At 39.3% G+C, this 21,197-nt stretch overlaps 1 protein-coding gene across 1 annotated transcript in view; it reads right to left on the bottom strand.

The window, feature by feature from the left end:
* PRKN (parkin RBR E3 ubiquitin protein ligase) overlaps positions 1 to 21,197 on the bottom strand; it is a 1,915,523-nt gene that overhangs the window by 4,822 nt on the left and 1,889,504 nt on the right. The window contains exon 11 of the mRNA XM_036765946.1: positions 870 to 987. Coding sequence (XP_036621841.1) covers positions 870 to 987 — 118 coding nt within the window. The remainder of the gene's footprint in view (positions 1 to 869; positions 988 to 21,197) is intronic.

Below are 21,197 nucleotides of genomic sequence, written 5' to 3'. Positions count from 1 at the left end.
ATGGGAGAGTCAGAATTTGAACTCACATCTTATGACTATTCTACTATACTGCCTCCAAGAGACCCTTCGTTGAATCTTAATTAGATTGTAGAAGTTCCTAGACAAAGTGTTGGTGAATTTACTTGGAAATTCTTACCTGCCACTCTAGAGGATTAAACACAAAAGCCTTTTGGTTTCAGAGAATAGAATGTTGTCATTTTCATTTAGCTGATGATCTTTTAGCACACAAGACCACAGACTTATAGCTTGAGATGCCTTTAAGATGCTGTCTAGTCTAGTCCCCTCGAAAGAAGAAGCAGGGGCTAAGTATGATGGCTTAAGTGATCTTCCCTGTGGTTACATAGGCAGCAAGTAGAAGAACTAGGAAATGGAAACAGGACTTCAGCTTTCACCTCTAGCAATCTCTTTTTAAATATTAATGGGAATATGGTTGCTAACATGCCAGTAGATGCGATATATGGATTTCTCCCCCTTGGTCTTATTTATAAAATGGGGGATGGGTGGATTTCATGACATCAGAAGTCTCTTCCAGTTCTAAATGTACAATTCCTATTCAATGAAAAAGTCTCTCAAATTAAATTATCTCAAAGGCTAAGAACTGGAAATCCTCGATGGAACCACATGTAAAGCATCCTTTCAAAATACATCCACGTGTGGGATATCCAGGAAGCTATAGAATTGTTGCTATGTTACAGGTGGTAACTGAAATAGAAATTAATAGACTGAAATCCCACAACTGAATCATCAGTGAGACTGGGCCTGGATGCTGTGGTCTATGACTCAGTTTACTACTGTAATCATGCTGCCAACTTTTGTTGATGACGGCCTTATTAAGTCCTGACTATTTTTAAACTATAAGACAGACTCACCATTTTTTTCCACCGGTACATGACAACGAGGACAAGGTTTGGTTGTTTTCTTGATTGTTTCTTTGGAGGCCTCCTCCCATCTTGCTCTCTCAGCAGCTCGTTCATCCACCATAAAGGCCTATGTAAAGAAAGGTGAAAGATCTTATTGAGCTCAGCTCCTCATCTGGGGTGAGAATAGGGGTTCTTAACCTTTCTTTGTGTATTATAGATCTCTTTGGAAGTCTCACAATAATGCTTTAAAATGCATAAAATAGAATACACAGGATTAAAAAGGGAACCAATTATATTGGAATGCAATGATCAAAATATAAACAACAACAACAACAAGAAAGGATTTCACAGACCCCAGATTAGGAATGCTTGCATGAAAGTCCTAACCCTTGGCAAAAATGACTCCAAAAATTCTGAAAGATGGGAATAATTAAAATCTTTCAGACAAAAAGAGTAAAATTGATCCTATCCAATAAGTACGGAAGAGTCTTCAGTAAAGTCCTCTTTCAATTCTCTATCTGGAACTTAACAATAATAGCATTTAATGATAACAGTTACATATCATTTTAAAATTTGTGGAGCACATTACATGTTGTTTCATTGATTCTCTTAGCAGATGGAGAGGGAGGTGATATTATTATCCCAATTTTACTGATGAGGAAACAAAAGATGAGAGTCACGTAGCTAGTAAGTGTCTGAGAAGAGACTTGGAGTCAGGTTTTCCTGATGCCCAGTGCAGCATTCTGTCTGTTTCATCACATTGCTGTCTTCATTATAGTGTGACGGTGAGTCTGTGCTCTTGAAGGCTAGGCCAACACTAGCAGGCCCTACGAAGTTGGAAAGGTTTTGAATAAGGGCCAGGTGATGGGCTGTGGGTTTGTTGTTCGAGAACCCACTTTGCTGAGCAGAAAGGCTGCCTTGGGGGTGAGAAACTTTTTTTGGTCATGATGACTCATGAAACTATCCATTATCATGTGGATGGGGACCATTTTTTTTTCCACTGTTGAGATTATTCATACCAATGAAATCACAGTTCTTAGTTATAGATTTCTTGAGGTATGAAAAGCAGTGATAAATTCCACTAAATGCAACTAACATAAAAAGTTCCTTAGTATATGATAAATGCCTATTAAAGACATCAGAAAAATGATTCCCTTTTCTATAGTTTGATATGCTTTATTTTATTGTTTTGAATGAGAAATCTGTCAATTCTTCATCTTCCTACTTAGAAATAATCTGTACTTGTAACATTTAGTGAATAGAAAACTATGAATTCCATTAATTAGATCAGGGGTTCTTATTCTGGGGCTCTTGAACATGTTATTTTAACACTCTGATAACTACATTTTCACTATAATTTTTTTGAATACTCTGTATTTTACTTTATCCATTTAAAGACATTCTTTTGAGAAGGGGACAGCTAGGTGGCACAGTGGATAGAGCGCTGGGGCTGTAGCCAAGAAGATGTAAGTTCAAATCCGGCCTCAGACACTTACTAGCTGTCTGACCCTGGGCAAGTTACTTCACCCTGTTTGCCTCGGTTTACTCATCAGTAAAATGAGCTGGAGAAGGAAATGGCACACTATTCCAATGTCTCTGCCAAGAAAAGCCCCTAAAAAGGGTCAAGAAGAGTTGGACAAGACTGAAAACAACTAAAGAACAACAAAAATTTTGAGAAGGGGTCAATAGGCTTTAACAGAGGATGGAAAGGGTTCCACAAACAAACAAACAAACAAAAGCTTAGGAACTCCTTTTATCTATAGAATGTCAACTCCTTGAGAGCAGGATCTGGGCAATGCTATTCCTGTAACCACAGGGCAAATCCTGTGCTTAATAAATGCTGTTGAATTTAACTGAATGACATTTCCATCGATCTTGGCCAATGAAATGTGGCCAAGGAAGGGGCAGGACCAAGAAATTAGGCCATGTGGCTGGTGTGAGGCAGAAGGGAAGGTATATGTGCTGGGAAGGTCACTGGTGCCTGAATCTTCCCTGCCTCCTGAATCAGGAGAGATTAGCAGCCTACTAATGTTTCATTGGGAAGATTCATTCTGTACCTGCCTAATCCATCAGTGACTACAATCTGTACTTTACTATGAGCACTGAACAACATCTACATGAGAGAAAACTGGTACTTGTTTAGTTCCAGGCCACAGAAACTTCAGAGAAGAAATGTTTTTCCAATTGTTAATCCAAACAGCATGATTCAGTGTTTAGGAATAGCCTTTTCTTCCATGCTGCAGATTTATTTCACGTATGACCTTATTGCACTAAACTCAGAGCACCCAATCTCTCTCCCTTTGATAGAACTTGTCAGGATTAAGTTACCTTGTCATCTCTAACTTATTTTAAAGCTAAAAGAAACACAGAAATGGTAGTAACCCCCAACACTAACTTTCTGATAAGTTACTTAGCTTCTGTGTGTCTTAATTTCCCTGTCTGTAAAATGTACATCAAAGGATCATAGATTTCCATCTAGAAGGTAACTCAGGGCCATCTAGACCAGTCCCTTTATGTTACAGATGAGAAAACCGAGGCCCAGAGAGTATGTTATTTGCCCAAGGGCAAATAGATAGTAAGTGGGATATAAACTTAGGTCTACTCACTTCATGGCTGGGGGTTTTACACCATTTTGGTGATAGTTGAGTGGAACAAATGAGACAACATCTGTTTGGTGAAGGCAGAGTGATACAATGGAAAGAAAAAAAAAACCTGACATTGAAGGTAGAGAACTGGGTTCAAATCCCACCTCAGATATTTACTTCCTGTGTGACTGTGGGTAAGTTATCTGTTTCATCATCTGGAATGTGAGGGGGTTGGACTATAGGGCCTCTGAAATTCCTTTTGGCTCCAGATCTGTGATTCTTATGGCCTGAATAATGTATATAAAGTTCTATATGTATATATGTATGTGTGTGTGTGTGTTTGTATATATATATAGTGCTATTATAACTTCAGAGAACTATTTAGCTGTTGTCACACACTGAGATCTGATTGAAAATCCAAATCAGTTGAATAAATTCATTGACCCCTACATTGGGTGGTGGATACTTGTTACTCCTTCATGTCAAGTTGACAAGCATTCCTATATCGAGTACCTACTCTGACTACATAGTCGGCCACTGTGCTTAGCAATGGATTACAAATTCAAGCCACAAGAAAAACAGTCCTTGACCTCAAGGACCTTAGATACTATTGGGGGAAAAGAACATATAAAGGGAAGCTGAAAAGTGAGGGAGTGAAGGTGGGCCCAGGAGAAGAGCTTAGAAAAGAATGAAGGAGTAAACATGGCTGGTCTGGGTACCATCCTTAGAAGAGAGGTTCCAGGAGGAACTGACAAGTCTTCCTCCTTGGCCATTTCTCCTTTTTTTTTTTAACCTGCTCTTTAAGAGTCATTTCCTAACTCTGCTTTCTCACCACCCACTGGTACCTTAACTCCTTATTCTCTGGTTTCTGTCTTCCTTCTACCAAAATTGTTCTTTTGACCCCCCAAATACTTAAAGCAGTAGATTTTTCTCCACTGGAATCATTTGCCTCATCTCTGTACCATTTGACACTGTTCATAGCAAAGGAGACTAACTGAAAATGAAGTCCAGAAGCCCATGAGCATTAAAGTCAAGTTTTTAGCATTTCCTCCATATCCACCATGTGGGATGTGTGTGAACGACAGATAGCAAGGTACCTCAATAACTTTTGTATGGCCAACTGAGCTCAGGTAACCAATGAAATCATGGACATATGGTCTCTCCTACTGCTTAGTCAATCATCAATAGCTGGGTGACTCTTGTAAAATCTGTAACTGCAAAGTTTTAGAGCGAAGAGACCATGACCAAGTGTTTCTGTCCTGTCCACATATTAACAGAGTTAACATGGTCTTTGATGATGATGATGATATCCATTTCAGACAAATCTAGATAGTCATGCAAAATTTAGTAGATTTAACAATCAACTTTTACCTGAAGAATTAAATAGATACTTGAATAGCCTTCCACTTAGTCTTAGATCTATATGCCTAACTTGAGTTATAAAGCTGGAGAGCAACATCCTGCTCTCCTGATGCTGTGTGATAATGGTTTTACAATGAGATGGCATTTGATAATTCACTACAAATGATCAGGTTTCATTGTATCACAGTGGCTCAAGAAGAGCGACGTAACCTGCCATTTTCTAGTTCTAGATGACTGGGCATTTCTCTCTTGCGAATTCACTGGACTAGGGAATAAAGGAGGATTTCCCCTCTTAGCTCACTTCATGGCATCTTAGAATCAGAGATTTCCAGAGTTACCAACACAATATTTTTGTGTCAAATGACCAACTCTATAACCTTCCCAACAATCAGTTACCATTCTCTACTTGAAGATCTCAAATGAAGGGGAATGTACTAATTCCCAAGGTTCTTATTTTACTTTTGGATAGCTCTAATTGTTAGGAAGACCCTAAACTCTGTGATAAATGTTGAAGAGCCACATGTGATCCCTCCACAGTGCCATAGCAGGCTCATACACTGACCTGAGGGTCAATCTATGGGTCAAGACTCAAAGAGATGCTGTATTCTGTAATGAAGACATTCAAAATCCTTGGGTAGAAGGTATATAAGAAGATGAGAAATGGCCTAAGCTAATTGAAGAGACTGATAGCTGGCTAGATCTGCTCCGAGTCCCATTTGAAAACAAAGGTTACTTCAAATTCCCAAGAGGGAGTTAAAACATACATATACATGACTATGTGTGTATATGTATATATATACACACACATATACATATTTGCTTATATATAATATTATAGGAATTATTTCTAGAAATATATTTGTATATACCTGTTCTATTCTATATATTCTAAGAATTTTTTTCCCTGCTTTGGATATCATGTACTTCAGGAAATTCTGACCTCCATGCCATAATATGTTGTGCAAGTGACTGGATTTTCAAGGGCTATGGTAGTATGGTATAAACTTCAGCAGTTCTTCTAAAGGTATGGACTATATGTCTGTCATGAAAATAAACTGAGTCCAATTTGCAGGGTTTCATCATGAGTAGGTTGACCACTGAGTGATTTTTTTTTTAAATGCAGGGAGGGACACAGCCCAAACAGGATAATCTCTTAAGATGTGTGTGTGGGAGGAGGCAGAATGAGTGTATGATGTCTGCAATCTGTACTGGTAGAGGGCTGGAGGGAGTGATGAAATTATGGGTCTCTGAAGTATTGACGTATAAATTAGATAAGACATCTGTTTGACTGTGTGGTAATTAGACAAGTATTATAATATTAAAATCCAAATTGCATTCACTTTCCAAACATGATTAGAGAATCACTAATCTTCCATGATAGAGCTGACCTAATTCAGACAGAAATCCTTTTAGGTGAACTTTGGATTTAAAATTTCACCATTCACATGAAAATTAAATACCCAAATGGTACATGCTTGTGGCGGCAATTAGACACTGATGCATAATTACTGAAATCTACAGCCTAGGCAAAAACTAGTTTTCACAATTCTACATGCCTCCTGGGAAGCTGGGGGCAGAGATTCAGAATCGGGGGCAGAGATTCAGAACAGATGAAACAGATGTTCTGATGAAGGGAACTGGATGGTTAACTCCCTGTGAGCTGCATGCCCCCCACTGGTGAGTTAGAAAACTGCATTATATTTTAGTGAAGTTTGAATAGCCTTCATATGGCCATTACGGCATTAACAGAAACCTTATGCATTTCCAAGTGGGTTTCTCTATTCATTCAATATTCCTGAAAGCATCACTATTATGTTTTTAATAGATACAGGAACAGGAAAGTGGTAGGAGGGCTGAGATTTCTGCCCCTAGTGCTGAACAGACAGACCAGAAGCTTCCCTGCCTGTTCTAAGTGCTACTCAAAAGACAGCCTTTGAAAGGCTATTTGATGATTATCATTGGTAGTTGTGACTGAGATGTAACCAAAGACTGCCAATTGTGTTCCAGGCACTACATGCAGTGGACGAGCTGGCAAAGGGACATATGTTTAGGACAATAAATCTTATATATAGAAAAAGTATAAGCATATCATAGCTAAATAATAATAATTATAGATATTTTATATTGCTCTAAGGTATGCAATGCACTTAATATATATTATCTTTGGTCCTCACAACAATCTTGTGAAATAAATGTAATTATTTCCTCCATTTTACAGATGAAGAAACTGAGGCTAAGAAGAGTTAAGGGATTTGGTCGGCATCACACAGCTAATAAACATCTAATGCAGAATCTCAACTTGGTTTTCTTCCTGACTCCAAATCCTGTGCTTTATCCACGCCATCTAACTGTCTCACATGATAAGTGCCTATTTTGCAATGGATAGAAAAATATTAAGCAGCGAAGTTTCTAGTATAAATAGCTTTTATTAGAAGTTCTTAGAATACTTTGTGTTTAACTGTTATTGTTCCAAATTGACAGATGGGGAAGAATCTATATTTGAGTAGGGAAGGGAACAAAGGAAGGGGACAAGCATTTATTAAGCACCTACTACATGCCAAGAAAAATGCTAGTAATTTTCTAAGGTCCAATTTGAACTCAGCTCTACCTGACTCTAGGCCCAGTGCTCTATCTATTCAGCAACCTAGATACCTAAGTATGGAAAATTAGGTGGTTCCACTTCTCAATAAAGGCACAGTTAGGTTCTATAGTGGATAGAGTGGTGGGAGTCAGGAAGACTTTGGTAAGCAAAAATGGGCTCCTTAGCACTTAGTTTAACAAGTCCCCTTGAATAGTTTGGCTTTTGTTCCCTTTGAGTAATTCATTGAGCCTTGCTAGGTGCTAAGCCCCAGGCCCAAACCCCTATTCGGTGTAAAACCTTAGTGGGTGTGGACTGGCAACTAAGGTGGGGCCCAAGGTGGGGCTAACTCCAGGGAGGGCCTAGTTTACATGTCTGGGAGAGCAGAGGCTTTTAGACCATGTGGGTTTAAGTCTGCCTCTTTGTGATGATTCTAGGTCATGTGGGTGAGTCGAATGTGTGACTCACCCCTGACGCCGAAAAGATATAAAAACCAGGGGTTGGCTGTCTGTTCTTTGGAGCCCTTTGCCGCAGCAGTGGTGGCGCGTGACTCTGGGCCAGCCCTTGTTCTGAGCTCCCAGGCTGAACCTAGATGTTGGTAACTATGAATTGTATTGGGTCTGTCTGTTGATATTTGTAATTTGGTTGTATTTTGTTCTGAAGTTCAGGGTGCGGGATTTTTCCCCTGAACTAAGTGAATGCATCTGTATGCTGGATTAAAGTAAACTTGTCAACCCCTTCACTTTGCTTTCCTTAGTTAAGCAGATCGAAAGAACCTGTGCTGTTGGCAGCTTTCCGGGCGGGCGCTGACTGTGGGTGGATCTTATACCCCCACAGAAGCTGCTAGCTGGATTGTGGAAACACATGCCAAGAAAAATGCTAGTAATTTTCTAAGGCCCAGTTTGAACTCAGCTCTACCTGACTCTAGGCCCAGTGCTCTATCTATTAAGCAACCTAGATACCTAAGTATGGAAAATTAGGTGGTTCCACTTCTCAATAAAGGCGAAGTTAGGTGCTATAGTGGATAGAGTGGTGGGAGTCAGGAAGACTCCTCTTTGAATTCAAATCCAACCTCAGACATTTCCTAGCTGTGTGACCCTGGGCAAGTCACTTAACCTGGTTTGCCTCAGTTTCCTTATCTGTAAAATGAGCTAGAGAAGAAATGGCAAACCACTCTGGTATCTTTGCCAAGAAAACCCCAAATGGGCTCACGCAGAGTCAGACACAACTGAAAAATAACAAAAAATCCTCAATAAATGATTAAGACTTCAGGTGTCTGGCTTACATCCAATTTTGGTTAGTAATTACCAGAAATCATTATGCTCTTTATGAATGTGAATGACAAAAACACATTTAAATGAGAATCCAAGTAATATTCCCAGGCATAGCACTCCCTCTCTTTCTGAGGAAAACGAATATACACCTTGGTGTAAAGTGAACAATTGCACTGTGGCTACATGTTGCAAACCTGTGGCTAAAGAGTTAACTTTTCTTTTTTAAAATTTTATTTTTATTAATTTTTTTTTTAGTTTACAACACTCAGTTCCACAAGTTTTTGAGTTCCAAATTTACTCCCCCTCCCTCTCCTCTCTCCTCCCCATCCCAAGATGGCAGGTAATCTGATATAGGTTCTACATATGCCTTCACATTAAACTTCTTTTCCAATAATCAAATTGTAAAGAAGAATTATAACCAGTGAAATGAACCATGAGAAAGATGTAACAAAGCCAAAAATAAAATAAGATAAAAAGAGAGCAAATAGTTTGCTTCAATCTGCATTCAGATTCCATCATTCTTTCTCTGGATGTGGATGAGAGCTAACCTTTCAATGCACTCGCTTTCTTTTTCTGCCGTTGCTGCACTTTCCCACAATTCAACAAATATGGGTGTCCCAAAAGTCTTAAAGCAATTTTAAGCTTCTAAAACTTAAAGTTTACTAATGCTTTGTTCTAATGATTCTACAGTAAGTACTTTGCAAACTTTAAAGAGATAAATAAAAGTCAATTATAACTAGTTTAGGGCAGTTAGGTGGTACAGTGGATAAAGTACTGGGCCTGGAGTCCAGAAGACCTGAGTTCAAATCCAGCCTCAGACACTTACTAGCTTGTTTGCCTCAGTTTCCTCATCTGTCAAATGAGCTGGAGAAGTAAATGGCAAACCACTCCAGTATCTGTGCCAAGAAATTCAGTCACAAAAATGTAGACACAACAGCAACAACATAACTATTTTGGTGTTGTCAGAGCACCTTGCACCCAGTAGGCACTAAAAAAGTCATCCACTTTAAGTGCCTACTATGTGCAAAATAAGACTGTCTCTTCCAAGTGCCTACTTTGTACAAAATACAAGCCATGCCTTTTAAATGCCTTGTTGTTCAGTCATTTTTCAGTCATGTCTGACTCTTTATGACCCCATTTGGGGGTTTCTTTGCAAAGATGCTGGAGTGGTTTGCCATTGCCTTCTCCAGCTCATTATACAGATGAAGAAGCTAAGGAAAACAAGGTTAAGTGACTTGCCCAGGGTCACACAGCTAGTAAGTATCTGAGGCCAGATTTAATCTCTGGAAGATGAGTCTTCCTGACTCCAGTCCTGGCACTCTATCCACTGTGCCATCTAGCTGCCCCTTTTAAGTGCCTACTATGTGCAAAATACAGGTTGTCCCTTTTACGTGCCTACTATGTGCAAGGTACCCTGCCAACACTATAATTAGAATTGACATTTACTCATCACTTTAAGGTTTGCAAAGTACTTACTAAGTAGAATCATTGGATCAAAGCTTTAGGGCTGGAGACAGTGAAAAAAGGCAGGGAAATTGGAAGGCACAGATGGTACCTGAGCCACAGGAGGTGACAGTCACCCAGGAAGCCCAGGGTATAAATAAAGAAACTGAGTTCCAGAGTGGTAAAGTGACTGATATAGCTAGTAAGGTGCAGTGATCCCAAATCTAATATTCTTTCTATTGAACCATGATGCCTCTCACTTCACAAAGATCTAAGCCTCACATCAGCTGCGCGAGGCAGGTTTGATAAGTTTTATTACTTCCATTTTCTAGCTAAAGAAACTCAGACTCAGAGAGGGTAACTTGCTCAGGGCCACATAGCTAGTAAGGCTCATATTTATTGCCTTTTGTTTTTATCTCAGTTACTTCCCATCCTCTTCCCCTTTACAATGGCCTGCTTTCCCACACATGAATCTTTGTAACAAAGATCAACCTTTAAGTAAAACCAACTGACACAGTCTACTGACACATCTATTCTGATGTATATATGTATATGTACATATATACACACACAATATATATGTATATATGTATGCATAATACATGCACACACACTATGTTTATATGCATATATGTATGTGTATGTATATATGTACACATACACATGTACATACATACACATATACGCAGATGTGTGTGTATGTCTACTGCATTCCACCTCTGCATTTCCTCCTCTTTACTGATGGGAGGAATTCATGTTTCCTTTATATCTCCAGGGATTTGTTCATTAAGATTTATCAATTTCATTGTTCTTCAATGTTACCTTTTACAACATGGACATTACATATATTATTCTCTTGGTTCTGCTCTTTTCAAGTGTCATCACTTTAATACAAGTCTTCCCATATTTTCATGAACTGTTTAGAGTCATCGTTTCTTATGGCCCAATTATATGCACATACTATAATTTACTTAGCCATTCCCCTGTTGGTGTACAACCGTTAAGTCACTGACTTTTCCTTCACTGAATTCACCAATCATGGAATAAATCCTAAGGGAGCTGGTTTTGAAATAAGTTGTTTTGGGTTGATAAGACTTCTGTCTTCAAAAAGAGTGTGAACGACTTGAGGGCAAGAACTGTGGCATATACTTCTTTTATATTTCCTGCAGTACCCACCACAGTGATAGGCATACAGTAGATCTTCAATAAATACTTGCTGAAAGGGACTGAAATGAAAAAAATGGAGAGGAACGCTGATCAATTTAAATGTGTTATTGCTCCCCCTTTACATGTGGCAGCTGCTTGCTTGAATGAGAAGTAGTAGAATAGATGATTGCTTTTTCTCCCCCTCCTCACTCTCTGAGTGCTTTCCCTCCAAGTGATGTGCTACTCTTTTTTGTTTTTAAAATGTCACTTGAGTGAAGGATTTATTTTGCCTAAATGACAGGCTCTTGGTTTATTAAAGCTCTATTTGATTTGTTAAAGTGATTATAGAGAAACATTCCTGCAGCAATTATAGTGTAGGATGTGCTTAGGTCCTTTGTGGGTTAGGACAACTTCGAGTGACTGGAAAACAGATCTCATTTAGTTTTTGCTTTTGTCTTCCTTTTTTTCCCCTTTACAGTAATTTTTCGCTTGTGGGGAAGAGAGAAATTTTTTCCTTCAGGGACATATCGCCATCTGCTGTATTGAGTGAACTGTGCAACCATTTTTTTTTTTCCTAACTGGGAGCTTTGGGCAGATTTAGTTAGAGACCAAGGATATCCATTTGATAATGTTTTTTTACAAAGTAGGGGTGAAAGAGAATCAGTGGGTGTATTAGAGCTCGAGATTTGGCATAAGGAAGACCTGAGTTCTAATCCTGTTTCTAGCAGACAGTAGCTAATTGTGTGACCCTGGGCAAATTGCTTACTTTCTCTTAACCTCAATTTCCTCCATTTAAAATGTGAATAGTACCTACTCTATTGTTGTCTGGAGGATCAAAGTAGATGATGCATATAAATGATCTGCAAAGTACAAAGGGCTATACTGGTATTATCCTTGCCCTGTATTAATAAACTAAAATGAGTTTCTATAAACACATCTTTCTTCAAGTATTTTTACTCCATCAGACCAAATTTATTTATGATATCCGGCATTTAAGTTGTAAAGGCATATTTATATTTAGACAAAGAATTTTCAGGCTTATCCTTTGTCATCAGGCCCACAGGCTACATATTAGTGTATCGATGGAATCAATTAAATATGAGGAAATACTTATTAGATTTGAATACTTCATCACTGACTTAAAACATGATAGGCTCTGTATAGTGAAGCAGGATAAAGATGTAGGCCTTGCATTCTGGGAAGCCAGGTTCTAAGGAATATGACTTGTGAGATAGAAAGGTCAATGCAGGCATGCTACAGAATTCATGAGAACAGACTTATAGATAGTGTCCCATGCCAGGTATGGCACACAACTTTGGAAAATAGTTCTGGCTTCTGGCTTTGTTAATTGTCTAGACTTAAGAAAGTGATGAAGAAAATGTTAATAATGCAAATTAAACTTAAAAATATGCCTTGTGTATATATATATTTTTTTCTGGAGAGCTAGCTAAACATTTACCAGCACACTCCTGGGCACACTGTAGAAATAGTAATAGTAGCTTGCATTTCTATAGCACTTTACGGTTCACAAAGGGTGATATACACACACACACAAACACACACATATACACACATGTGTACATGTACATAAGTATACACACATATATATGTGTGCATATATGCGTGCGTGTATACATACATACATACACATACAGCTCATTTAATTCTTACAACTCTGAGATGGGTGCTACTTTTATTTTCATTTAAGAAATGTGGAACTGGGAGAGAGGTTAAGTTAGTAACCCAGGATCGCAGAGCTTTTAAGTATCCGAAGCAAGAGCTGTCTTCTTGACTCCAAGTCTCCTGCTTTCCATTCTATCACATTGTATCTCTCAGAAAGGAAGTGAGCCACAGTATAGAGACGTACACATTCAACACTATCTTATAGAATTTATCTCACGCTGTGAATCTCTAGATTGAGAATTAAGGGACAGAAGGAAGTAATCTGAAAGGCGAGGAACTATTTTTGAATGGTAGAGATCTGTGTTCAAGAGGCACACACCAGTCTTAGGAGAATTAGTATAAATAGATATCCAATTCTTCCCTAATTCTTTCCCTCTGTCCTTTTCTGCAGCTGCTACAATTATTCATATTCTGGCTTCTAAAGGAATCCTTTCCATGTATTATCTTTGCTTAGGAGTGGTGCTGAGGGCTTGTTGACTTTTGACATTTTTTCTCTGTGACTGAGTAACAAGCTAAGAGGGGTGCACTTGCTCTTCATGAGGGTTCTGCAGAGTAATTATACCCAATTCAGCTGTATATACTACCTGTGATGCTTAACCAGAGTCAAACGTTTAAGCATTGAATTTATCCCTTAAAGCCCAGTTCTGTTAATAGAAAAAAAGTGACAGGAGAAAGATTTCTAAATAATCAAGATCTTTAATCTGGCTGATAACCGGCGAATAGCTCTCAAACTATGGATTCTGAGGTGTGGGGAAAAGTCAGATGAGGGTTGGGGCGGACCTTAGGACACAAGGACTTTGTGGGGTGGAGAGACAGAGATTCCATATGAAGCAACAGATTCTCAGAGACAAGAGGCACTGTTTTCCACCCTTTAAATAAAGTGGCTATTTGTACCTTGTAGTTCCTCTTTCTGAAGTTGTATGAGTCATGATGGAAGAATTCATACCTGGACTGGGGTAGGTTGGAATGCCATGGTTCTGAGGCAGCACAGAGTATTGGGGACAACACTGGTTGGAAAGGCATATGGTTGGAGTTTAGGTCCCATCTTCGCCATTTATTAGCTCTGTGACTATAAGTAACTTCTTAAAGAGGCCTATTCACTGAATGGGCGTTACCTCATGCAAAGTGAGAACCTGAAAAGACCTTAGCCTGAAAGGGCCAGGGTCTCCCATTGCATCCTGGGCCATCTCCAGTCATCCTGGTGAATATCAGGCCACTGGATCCAGATGGCTCTGGAGGAGAAAGTGAGGTTGGTGACCTTGCACAGCCCTACCTCACTCAAATCAAAGTCAATTGCAAGTCATGCCATCATTTCCCTGATGTCATGGTCCTCTTGGAGAACAAAGGACAAACACAACAACAACTGACTATGGGTAGGACACAACCTCTCTGAATCTTAGTTTTTTCATCTACAAAATGGAGATAAGTGTGCTTGCATCATCTATGTCACAGGGTTGTGAGAGAAGGTGTTCCTAAGCTACAGAGCACCACAGACATAGGAAACTATTTTTATTCTTATTTTTTTTCTTGTCTCCTCTTCCTTCAAATTGCCTAACAATAGTAAAGATTTTTGTGCATATCAATGGAAGGAAAATGCAGAAACGGCAACATTTTTAGAGTTTTTCTTAGTCTTTCCAATTCCAGCAGTATTGTTTGAATTAGACTATGGAGGCCATTTTTTTTTTATTCCCCGGGACTAGTAAAAGTACTTTGTCTCTGCTTTCCCCTCAGTCAACCTTTCTCTAATCTTCAGTCTTCCCCTGTCCACAAACTTGCCTAGGTCTCCTTCATCCTTAAAAAAAACCTCTTTCCCAGATCCCATCATTACCTCAAGCTCGCATCCTACATCCCCAACTCCCTTTCATGCCAAACTCTTAAGGAAAAGATTTCTTCTCTCTCCCTTCCCTCATTTCTTAACCCTTTGCCTTTTGGTTTCCAAACTCATTACTCAACAGAAGCTGCTCCATGCTGGCATTTGAAACAAGCACAATTGCTCAGTAATTTGAACATTCTTTGGCATTTGCCCTTCTTTAGGATTGGAATGTAAACGGAACTTCTTGAGCATAACACAAAAGGGAGAAGATTTCCAACAACCAGAAGCTATGAATTACCCCTTTGCTACATGCATTCTAGGTATGATCTCTCTTTCTTTTGGACTTTTGATATAGCCTGGTGGAAGAGTATGCTGCAGACATTTATCTGGGGTGGGGGTGGGGGGGCAATATATTGTAATAGGTGCTCTTATTCTACCACATTAATAATGACCTCTTTCTAAAACCTAATTGTCATCTAAATGAAGATGACTCACTGAATCCAATTTTACAATCCTAATCTCTCTTCAGAATTTGAATCCCATATAGCAAATTGCCTGTTGCTCATCACTTGGATATCTTGGACATCTCAAACTCAACACATCTGGCATGGAATTCATCAGCTTCCTGGAAACTTACTCATCCTCCAATCTTCCATATTTTGGTTGAAAGTACTACAACCTCCCAGTCACCCAGGTTCACAATCTCAGGCATCCTAGAATCTTCCTTTGTTCCTCATATCCAACGAGCTGTCAATTCCAGTACATTTTATACTTATAGTATCTTTTGTATCTTTCCCCTCTACTATCACAGTCACCATATTTTAGACCTTCATCTCCTCTCACCTGGTCATTGTAATAGCTTTCTAATCCATACCCTTTACAGTTATCAAAATGACTTTCTCAAAGTTTAGGTTCAAACATATTCTTCCTCTCAAAAACCTGCCATCGGCTCTTTATTGACACTAAAGCAAAATAGAAATTCTTGGAATTTATATAGCCATCCCCAATCATCTTGTATTTATTTATCTGTGCCCATGTTATATCCCCCAAGCTTCTTGAGGGCAAAGACTCTTTTGTTTCTGTCTTTGTATCACCAACACTTAATAGAGGACCTTGCACACAGTAGGCACTTAATACATATTGCTGAACTGAGTTGAATTTATAGAGTATCAGAGCATCATTTTGATCCACAGGTACCACCTCATCACTTAGATGGAACAGTGCATTCCAATGTGCTCATTTCAGACATCCTTCCTGTCCTTCTTCGATGACTCTATGTCCTAGGACATAGAGCAAGTCGTGGAAAGAATGATAATATGATGAGTGTTTGGAGGGAAAGGCATGGTGTGGGAGTGAGGTTGGTTTTTTAAAGGAGCTGGCCTAGCATTAGGAAAGGTGTGCATTTTCTCTGCTCAATGGCATGACAGACACCTGTTTCTGGTAAGTAGAACTGAAGTGAGGAAAGTTGACCTCAGATTGTCTGATGGAATAGTTTTACTTATTTAATGAAATGCCCATAATTATAACATCAACCCCCAATCATATAGTACATGAACTGTTTTCAATTTTCCTCATGACAACTATATGTGTACAAGTATCATTATACCCATTTCAGAGATAATAAAGTCCCACTCTAATTCCTTCTTAGGGTATAGCTTTTACCCTGGGTTTTAAAAGAATATTTAAATAGAACACAAACTCTGGCAAGTCCAACCAAACTTGAAAGCTTCTGCATACACACACTATGTCTGTTGTTTAAGGACTAGACTAGTTAATTTTATAGTTGCTTATCACCAGAGTGATTGACTTTTTAGTTACAGAATCTCTTAAAGACCGTCTCTTGAGTTCAAAGGATCACAGATGTAGAGCAAGAAGATATCTTAATTTTCATCCACCCAAGCCACTCTCATTTTACGGATAATGGAATGAAGACCCAGGAAAGTTAGATAATTTCCTCCAAGGGAACAAAGGTAGCAATTTACAGAGGCCAAATCTAAACCCAGGTCTTCTGACTCCAAATATCAGAACTTGGTGTACTTTTCCTTGGTGACTTTCTCAAAACCATGATCACAATCAAAGATACCACTGGAATGTAAAGTGGTGACAGCCTGCATAGAGAAGACAGTACAAGTGATAAAAGTATAGGTCCTAGAAATGATGAAGTAAATAAAGGTAAGATATCTGAGTCTCAGAGAGGTTGATTAACTTGCCTACAATAGCACAGCTAGGTCCTGGTAGAGTTAGAACCTGAACTCAGATCTTCTGAATCTAAGATCAAAGTTGTTTCCACTATATGCTATAGCAGCCTCCTACTCTGCTCGTTTTAAAATTATTGCTGTTATGTATCTCCTCCTCTTCCTCCTCCTCCTACCACCATTACCACTACTACCACTACCACCACTACTACCACTACTATTACTATCTACTACTATCACTATTACTACTACTATCATCTCTACTACTGCTACTACTACCACTACCACTATTGCTGCTGCTGCTACTACTACTTACTTAATAGCTATTATGATTATAATTCACATTTAAGTACTTCTTCCAACATACTTGAGTAGCCTGGCATAATTTCATTCGAGCCAAACTGAATGACTCCTCTGTTTTCTTTCCACCTTCTTCCTTCTCCATGCCTCTGCTCAAGCCATCTTTCATGTCTGGAATAGATGAAACTATTGCTTCCATTCAATGATGTCCTTCTTATCATTCAAGGCTGAGTCACCAAAATCAGCACCACGGAAATCTCTGTCAATTCACTTTATGTGAAATGGATCTCTCCCTGTTCAGATTTCCGTAAGTACTTTCCTAGGTTTTCTTCTTTCTGCTTATCTAACTCTCCTTTATATCATAGTTACTTATTTACATAACCTCTGCTACCCTCTCCAATTAGACTATAAGCCCCTTGGGAGCAGGGCTTTTTTGTACCTGTATTTACATCCCCAGTCCCTAACACAGGACTGGGCACATAATGGGCACTTACTGAATGTTTCTCAAATGAATGGATTGCCAAAGACAATCATAATCCACTTAACCATCACGTATATGGAGCTTAGTTTCAATTTACTCGTCTATTAAATTGAGAGAGGCAAACCTTGTCCTTAGGTCTGTTGGGGGAACGAATCTATTTTATTTGGTATTACAAGAGCAAGTGTTTACTTATTAGAAAAAACCCACAAGAGGGAATACATGCAGGGAATCAGACTGTGGGGATGAAAACTCACTGGCTAGAGCAAGTGTAACCACATGGAATTGGACTCTTATTAGCCTGTGATGGATTGATCTTCTGTCACTGAATTCCCAAACTCCTTGCACAGTTTCAACTTAAAGCTTGTCCAATTTTTTTACACCCATTTTAAACCAATTTCTTCGTTTGCTCTTAAAAAATTACAGCATTAATCACAAAGTGCGTTAAGCTTTTGGTCAAATAGCCTAAGTGATGTGAAAAGCTGATTGGGTCCCAAGAGGAATGAGGCTTCCCTGCCTGGGCTCTGTGATATCAAAGAATTGAAATGGATCAGGGTTAAAAGAGAGGACCAACGGAGAGTAGTCAGGAGTTACTATAAGGAAAAAAAAAAAGCCTTGCAAGTAGATAGAACTGAAAAGAAAAAAAAGAGAAGAGGCCTAATGAGGGTGCTTTGTTAGGATGAGAGTTTCAGAACAGAAGGGGACCCATGCAAGGCTATGAGGTCTGGCATGGGAGAGGGAGGCAGGGGAGGTTCTTATCATTTACTTATTAGCCAGACTTCTGTAGTACTTTTCCACTAAAGAGCTCAGTCGAATGAGGATGTGCTCCCACAGCTCCAGAGGTCACCTACCCAGGGGTGGCTTAGAGACAATATAAGACACACCAAATCCTTGGTCCTCTTACCAAACTGAATTAGGTCTTCTAAGGTTAGAATTAGTTTGATAAAACTGACTTCCTGCTGTCTTGCTTCCTATTCTCAGGGGCCACTATTGGTTGAAATATGGAACCCTTGGCAAATTAACCTCATGGGGCCACCTTGAGAGGGAATGACAGGAAAAAAGACAGATTATTCCCCTTTTCTCCCAGGAGACAGTCAACCAGACAGGGTTCCAGTATCTGGGGTTGTTCAGATAGAATGGGAGAACATGTGGAGGACTCAGCTCCAACTGTCTCTGCTCTATCAAACCTTCCTTGACTGTGTGGTGTGTGGTTTGTCCTTCATTCTCAAAGAGGACCATGACATCAGGAAGATGTTGACATGACTTGCAATTGAATTGGATTTGAGCAAGGGAGGGCTGTGCAAAGTGACCAGCCTCACTTTTTCCTCCGGAGCCATCTGGGTCCAGTGGCCAGATATGGATCAGGACAACTGGAGAAGGCCCACTCTTTATTGACTAACCAGGGCTGAAATCATTTTTTCCTTCTCTAAACTCCTCTACCACATACACTATAGAGACTGTGCTGCTGGCTTATTATAAAAACAAAGTTGTAAACAAGTTTTCTTTAAATCTCCACAATATCAAAACAAATAATGATGGTTTTCTATCAGCCTTAGCTCCCTATTACTCCCAGGATCAAATATAAAATCCTCTGTTTGACTTTTAAAAGTCCTCCATGACCTGGTTCTTCCTCACCTTACTAGTCTTATTATACTCTACTCCAGGCCTTGTACTCTGTGATCCAGGACACTAGTGGTCTCCCAGCTGTTTCTTGAACATAACACACAGACAGTTTTCATTGGCTGTCCCCCAGTGCCAGGAAAGTTCTCCTTCCTCATGTCCATCTCCCAACTTCCTTAGCTCCTGTTAAGTCTTGGCTGAAGTCCTACCTTCTGCAAAAAGCCTTTTTCCAATCCTCTTTAATCTTAGTTCTCCTTAGGGCTGGCAGCTAATGGTGTAGTGGATAGAGTGCCAGGTCTGAAGTCAAGAAGACTCATCTTCCAAAGTTCAAGTCTTGCTTCAGACACTTACTAGCTGTGTAACCCTGGGCAAGTCACTTAAACCTGTTTGCCTCAGTTTCCTCATCTGTCAAAAGACCTGGAGTAGGAAATAGCAAACCACTCCAGTATCTTTGCCAAGAAAACCCCAAATGGGGTCATGAAGGATCAGACAGGACTGAACAACAACAACAATCCTCTGGGATCTCTCCCATTTTATCATGTTTGTATCTTATTTGTACATTGTTGTATGCATATTGTCTCCTTGATTAGATTTGGAGCTCTAGAAGAGCAAAGACTGTTTTTTTTTTTTAAATTTTTTAATTCTTTGTATCCTCAACACTTAGGACAGTGCCTAACACTGACACAAAGGATGCACTTAATAAAAGGTAACTGACTGACTGATTCGATTTTCACATGGTTATATAAATCCGGACCACTATGAGTAATGGATCATGAGGCATCAAACTTCTCAGGACCCAAGAAGGCATCGCCCACAGGATTATAGGAAAGGGGTATATGTTTCATATCATTACTCAATAAGATCATGTTTCTACCCCTGAGCAAGACAAAATGAATACAAGTAGCTATGAAAATGATAATTCAGTCTTCTATCTCACAATTTCTTGACAGCCAAGCTGATGGATAGGCTCAGATATACTGAAAAAAGTTCAGTTCTGTTAGTATTAGATAAATACATTCTCTCAAAGGCCTGTCTTAAGAGTAACTTCTTTATTGACAGGCAATTCCTAAAAGGATTCAAATACAAATTTTTGAGATGCTCCATGACAATTTCTTAATGGTTTATATAAAACCATTTGGTCATTTTAAAGGCTGAGTCTTTGCAGGGCAGAGCAATGAGCAAGTTTTTTTTTCTAGTTCCATTTTTAAAAATTTAATATATTTAGTTTTCAGCATTGATTTTCACAAGAGTTTGAATTACAAATTTTCTCCCCATTTCTACCCACCCCCCCCCACTCCAAGATGGCGTATATTCTGGTTGCCCTGTTCCCCAGTCAGCCCTCCCTTCTGTCACCCCCCTCCCATCCCATCCCCTTTTCCCTTTCTTTCTCATAGGACAAGATAAATTTCTATACCCCACTGCCTGTGTATCTTATTTTCTAGTTGCATGCAAAAACTTTTTTTTTGTTTTTGAACATCTGTTTTTAAAACTTTGAGTTCCAAATTCTCTCCCCTCTTCCCTTCCCACCCACCCTCCCTAAGAAGTCAAGCAATTCAACATAGGCCAAATGCGTATCATTATGTATGACCCTTCCACGATACTCCTGTTGTGAAAGACTCACTATATTTTGCTCCTTCCTAACCTATCCCCCTTTATTGAATTTTCTCCCTTGACCCTGTCCCCTTTTGAAAGTGTTTGTTTTTGATTACCTCCACCCCCATCTGCCCTCCCTTCTATCATCCCTCCACCTTTTTTTTTATCTTCTTCTTCCTCCTTTTTTCCTGTGGGGTAAGTTACCCAATTGAATATGTATGGTATTCCCTCCTCAGGTCAAATCTGATGAGAGCAAGATTCACTCAT

This window comes from Trichosurus vulpecula, chromosome 7 (assembly GCF_011100635.1).
Source record: "Trichosurus vulpecula isolate mTriVul1 chromosome 7, mTriVul1.pri, whole genome shotgun sequence".
Lineage (NCBI taxonomy): Eukaryota > Metazoa > Chordata > Mammalia > Diprotodontia > Phalangeridae > Trichosurus > Trichosurus vulpecula.
Note: the sequence above shows the minus strand (reverse complement) of the source record. Positions and strands in the feature narration are given on the sequence as shown.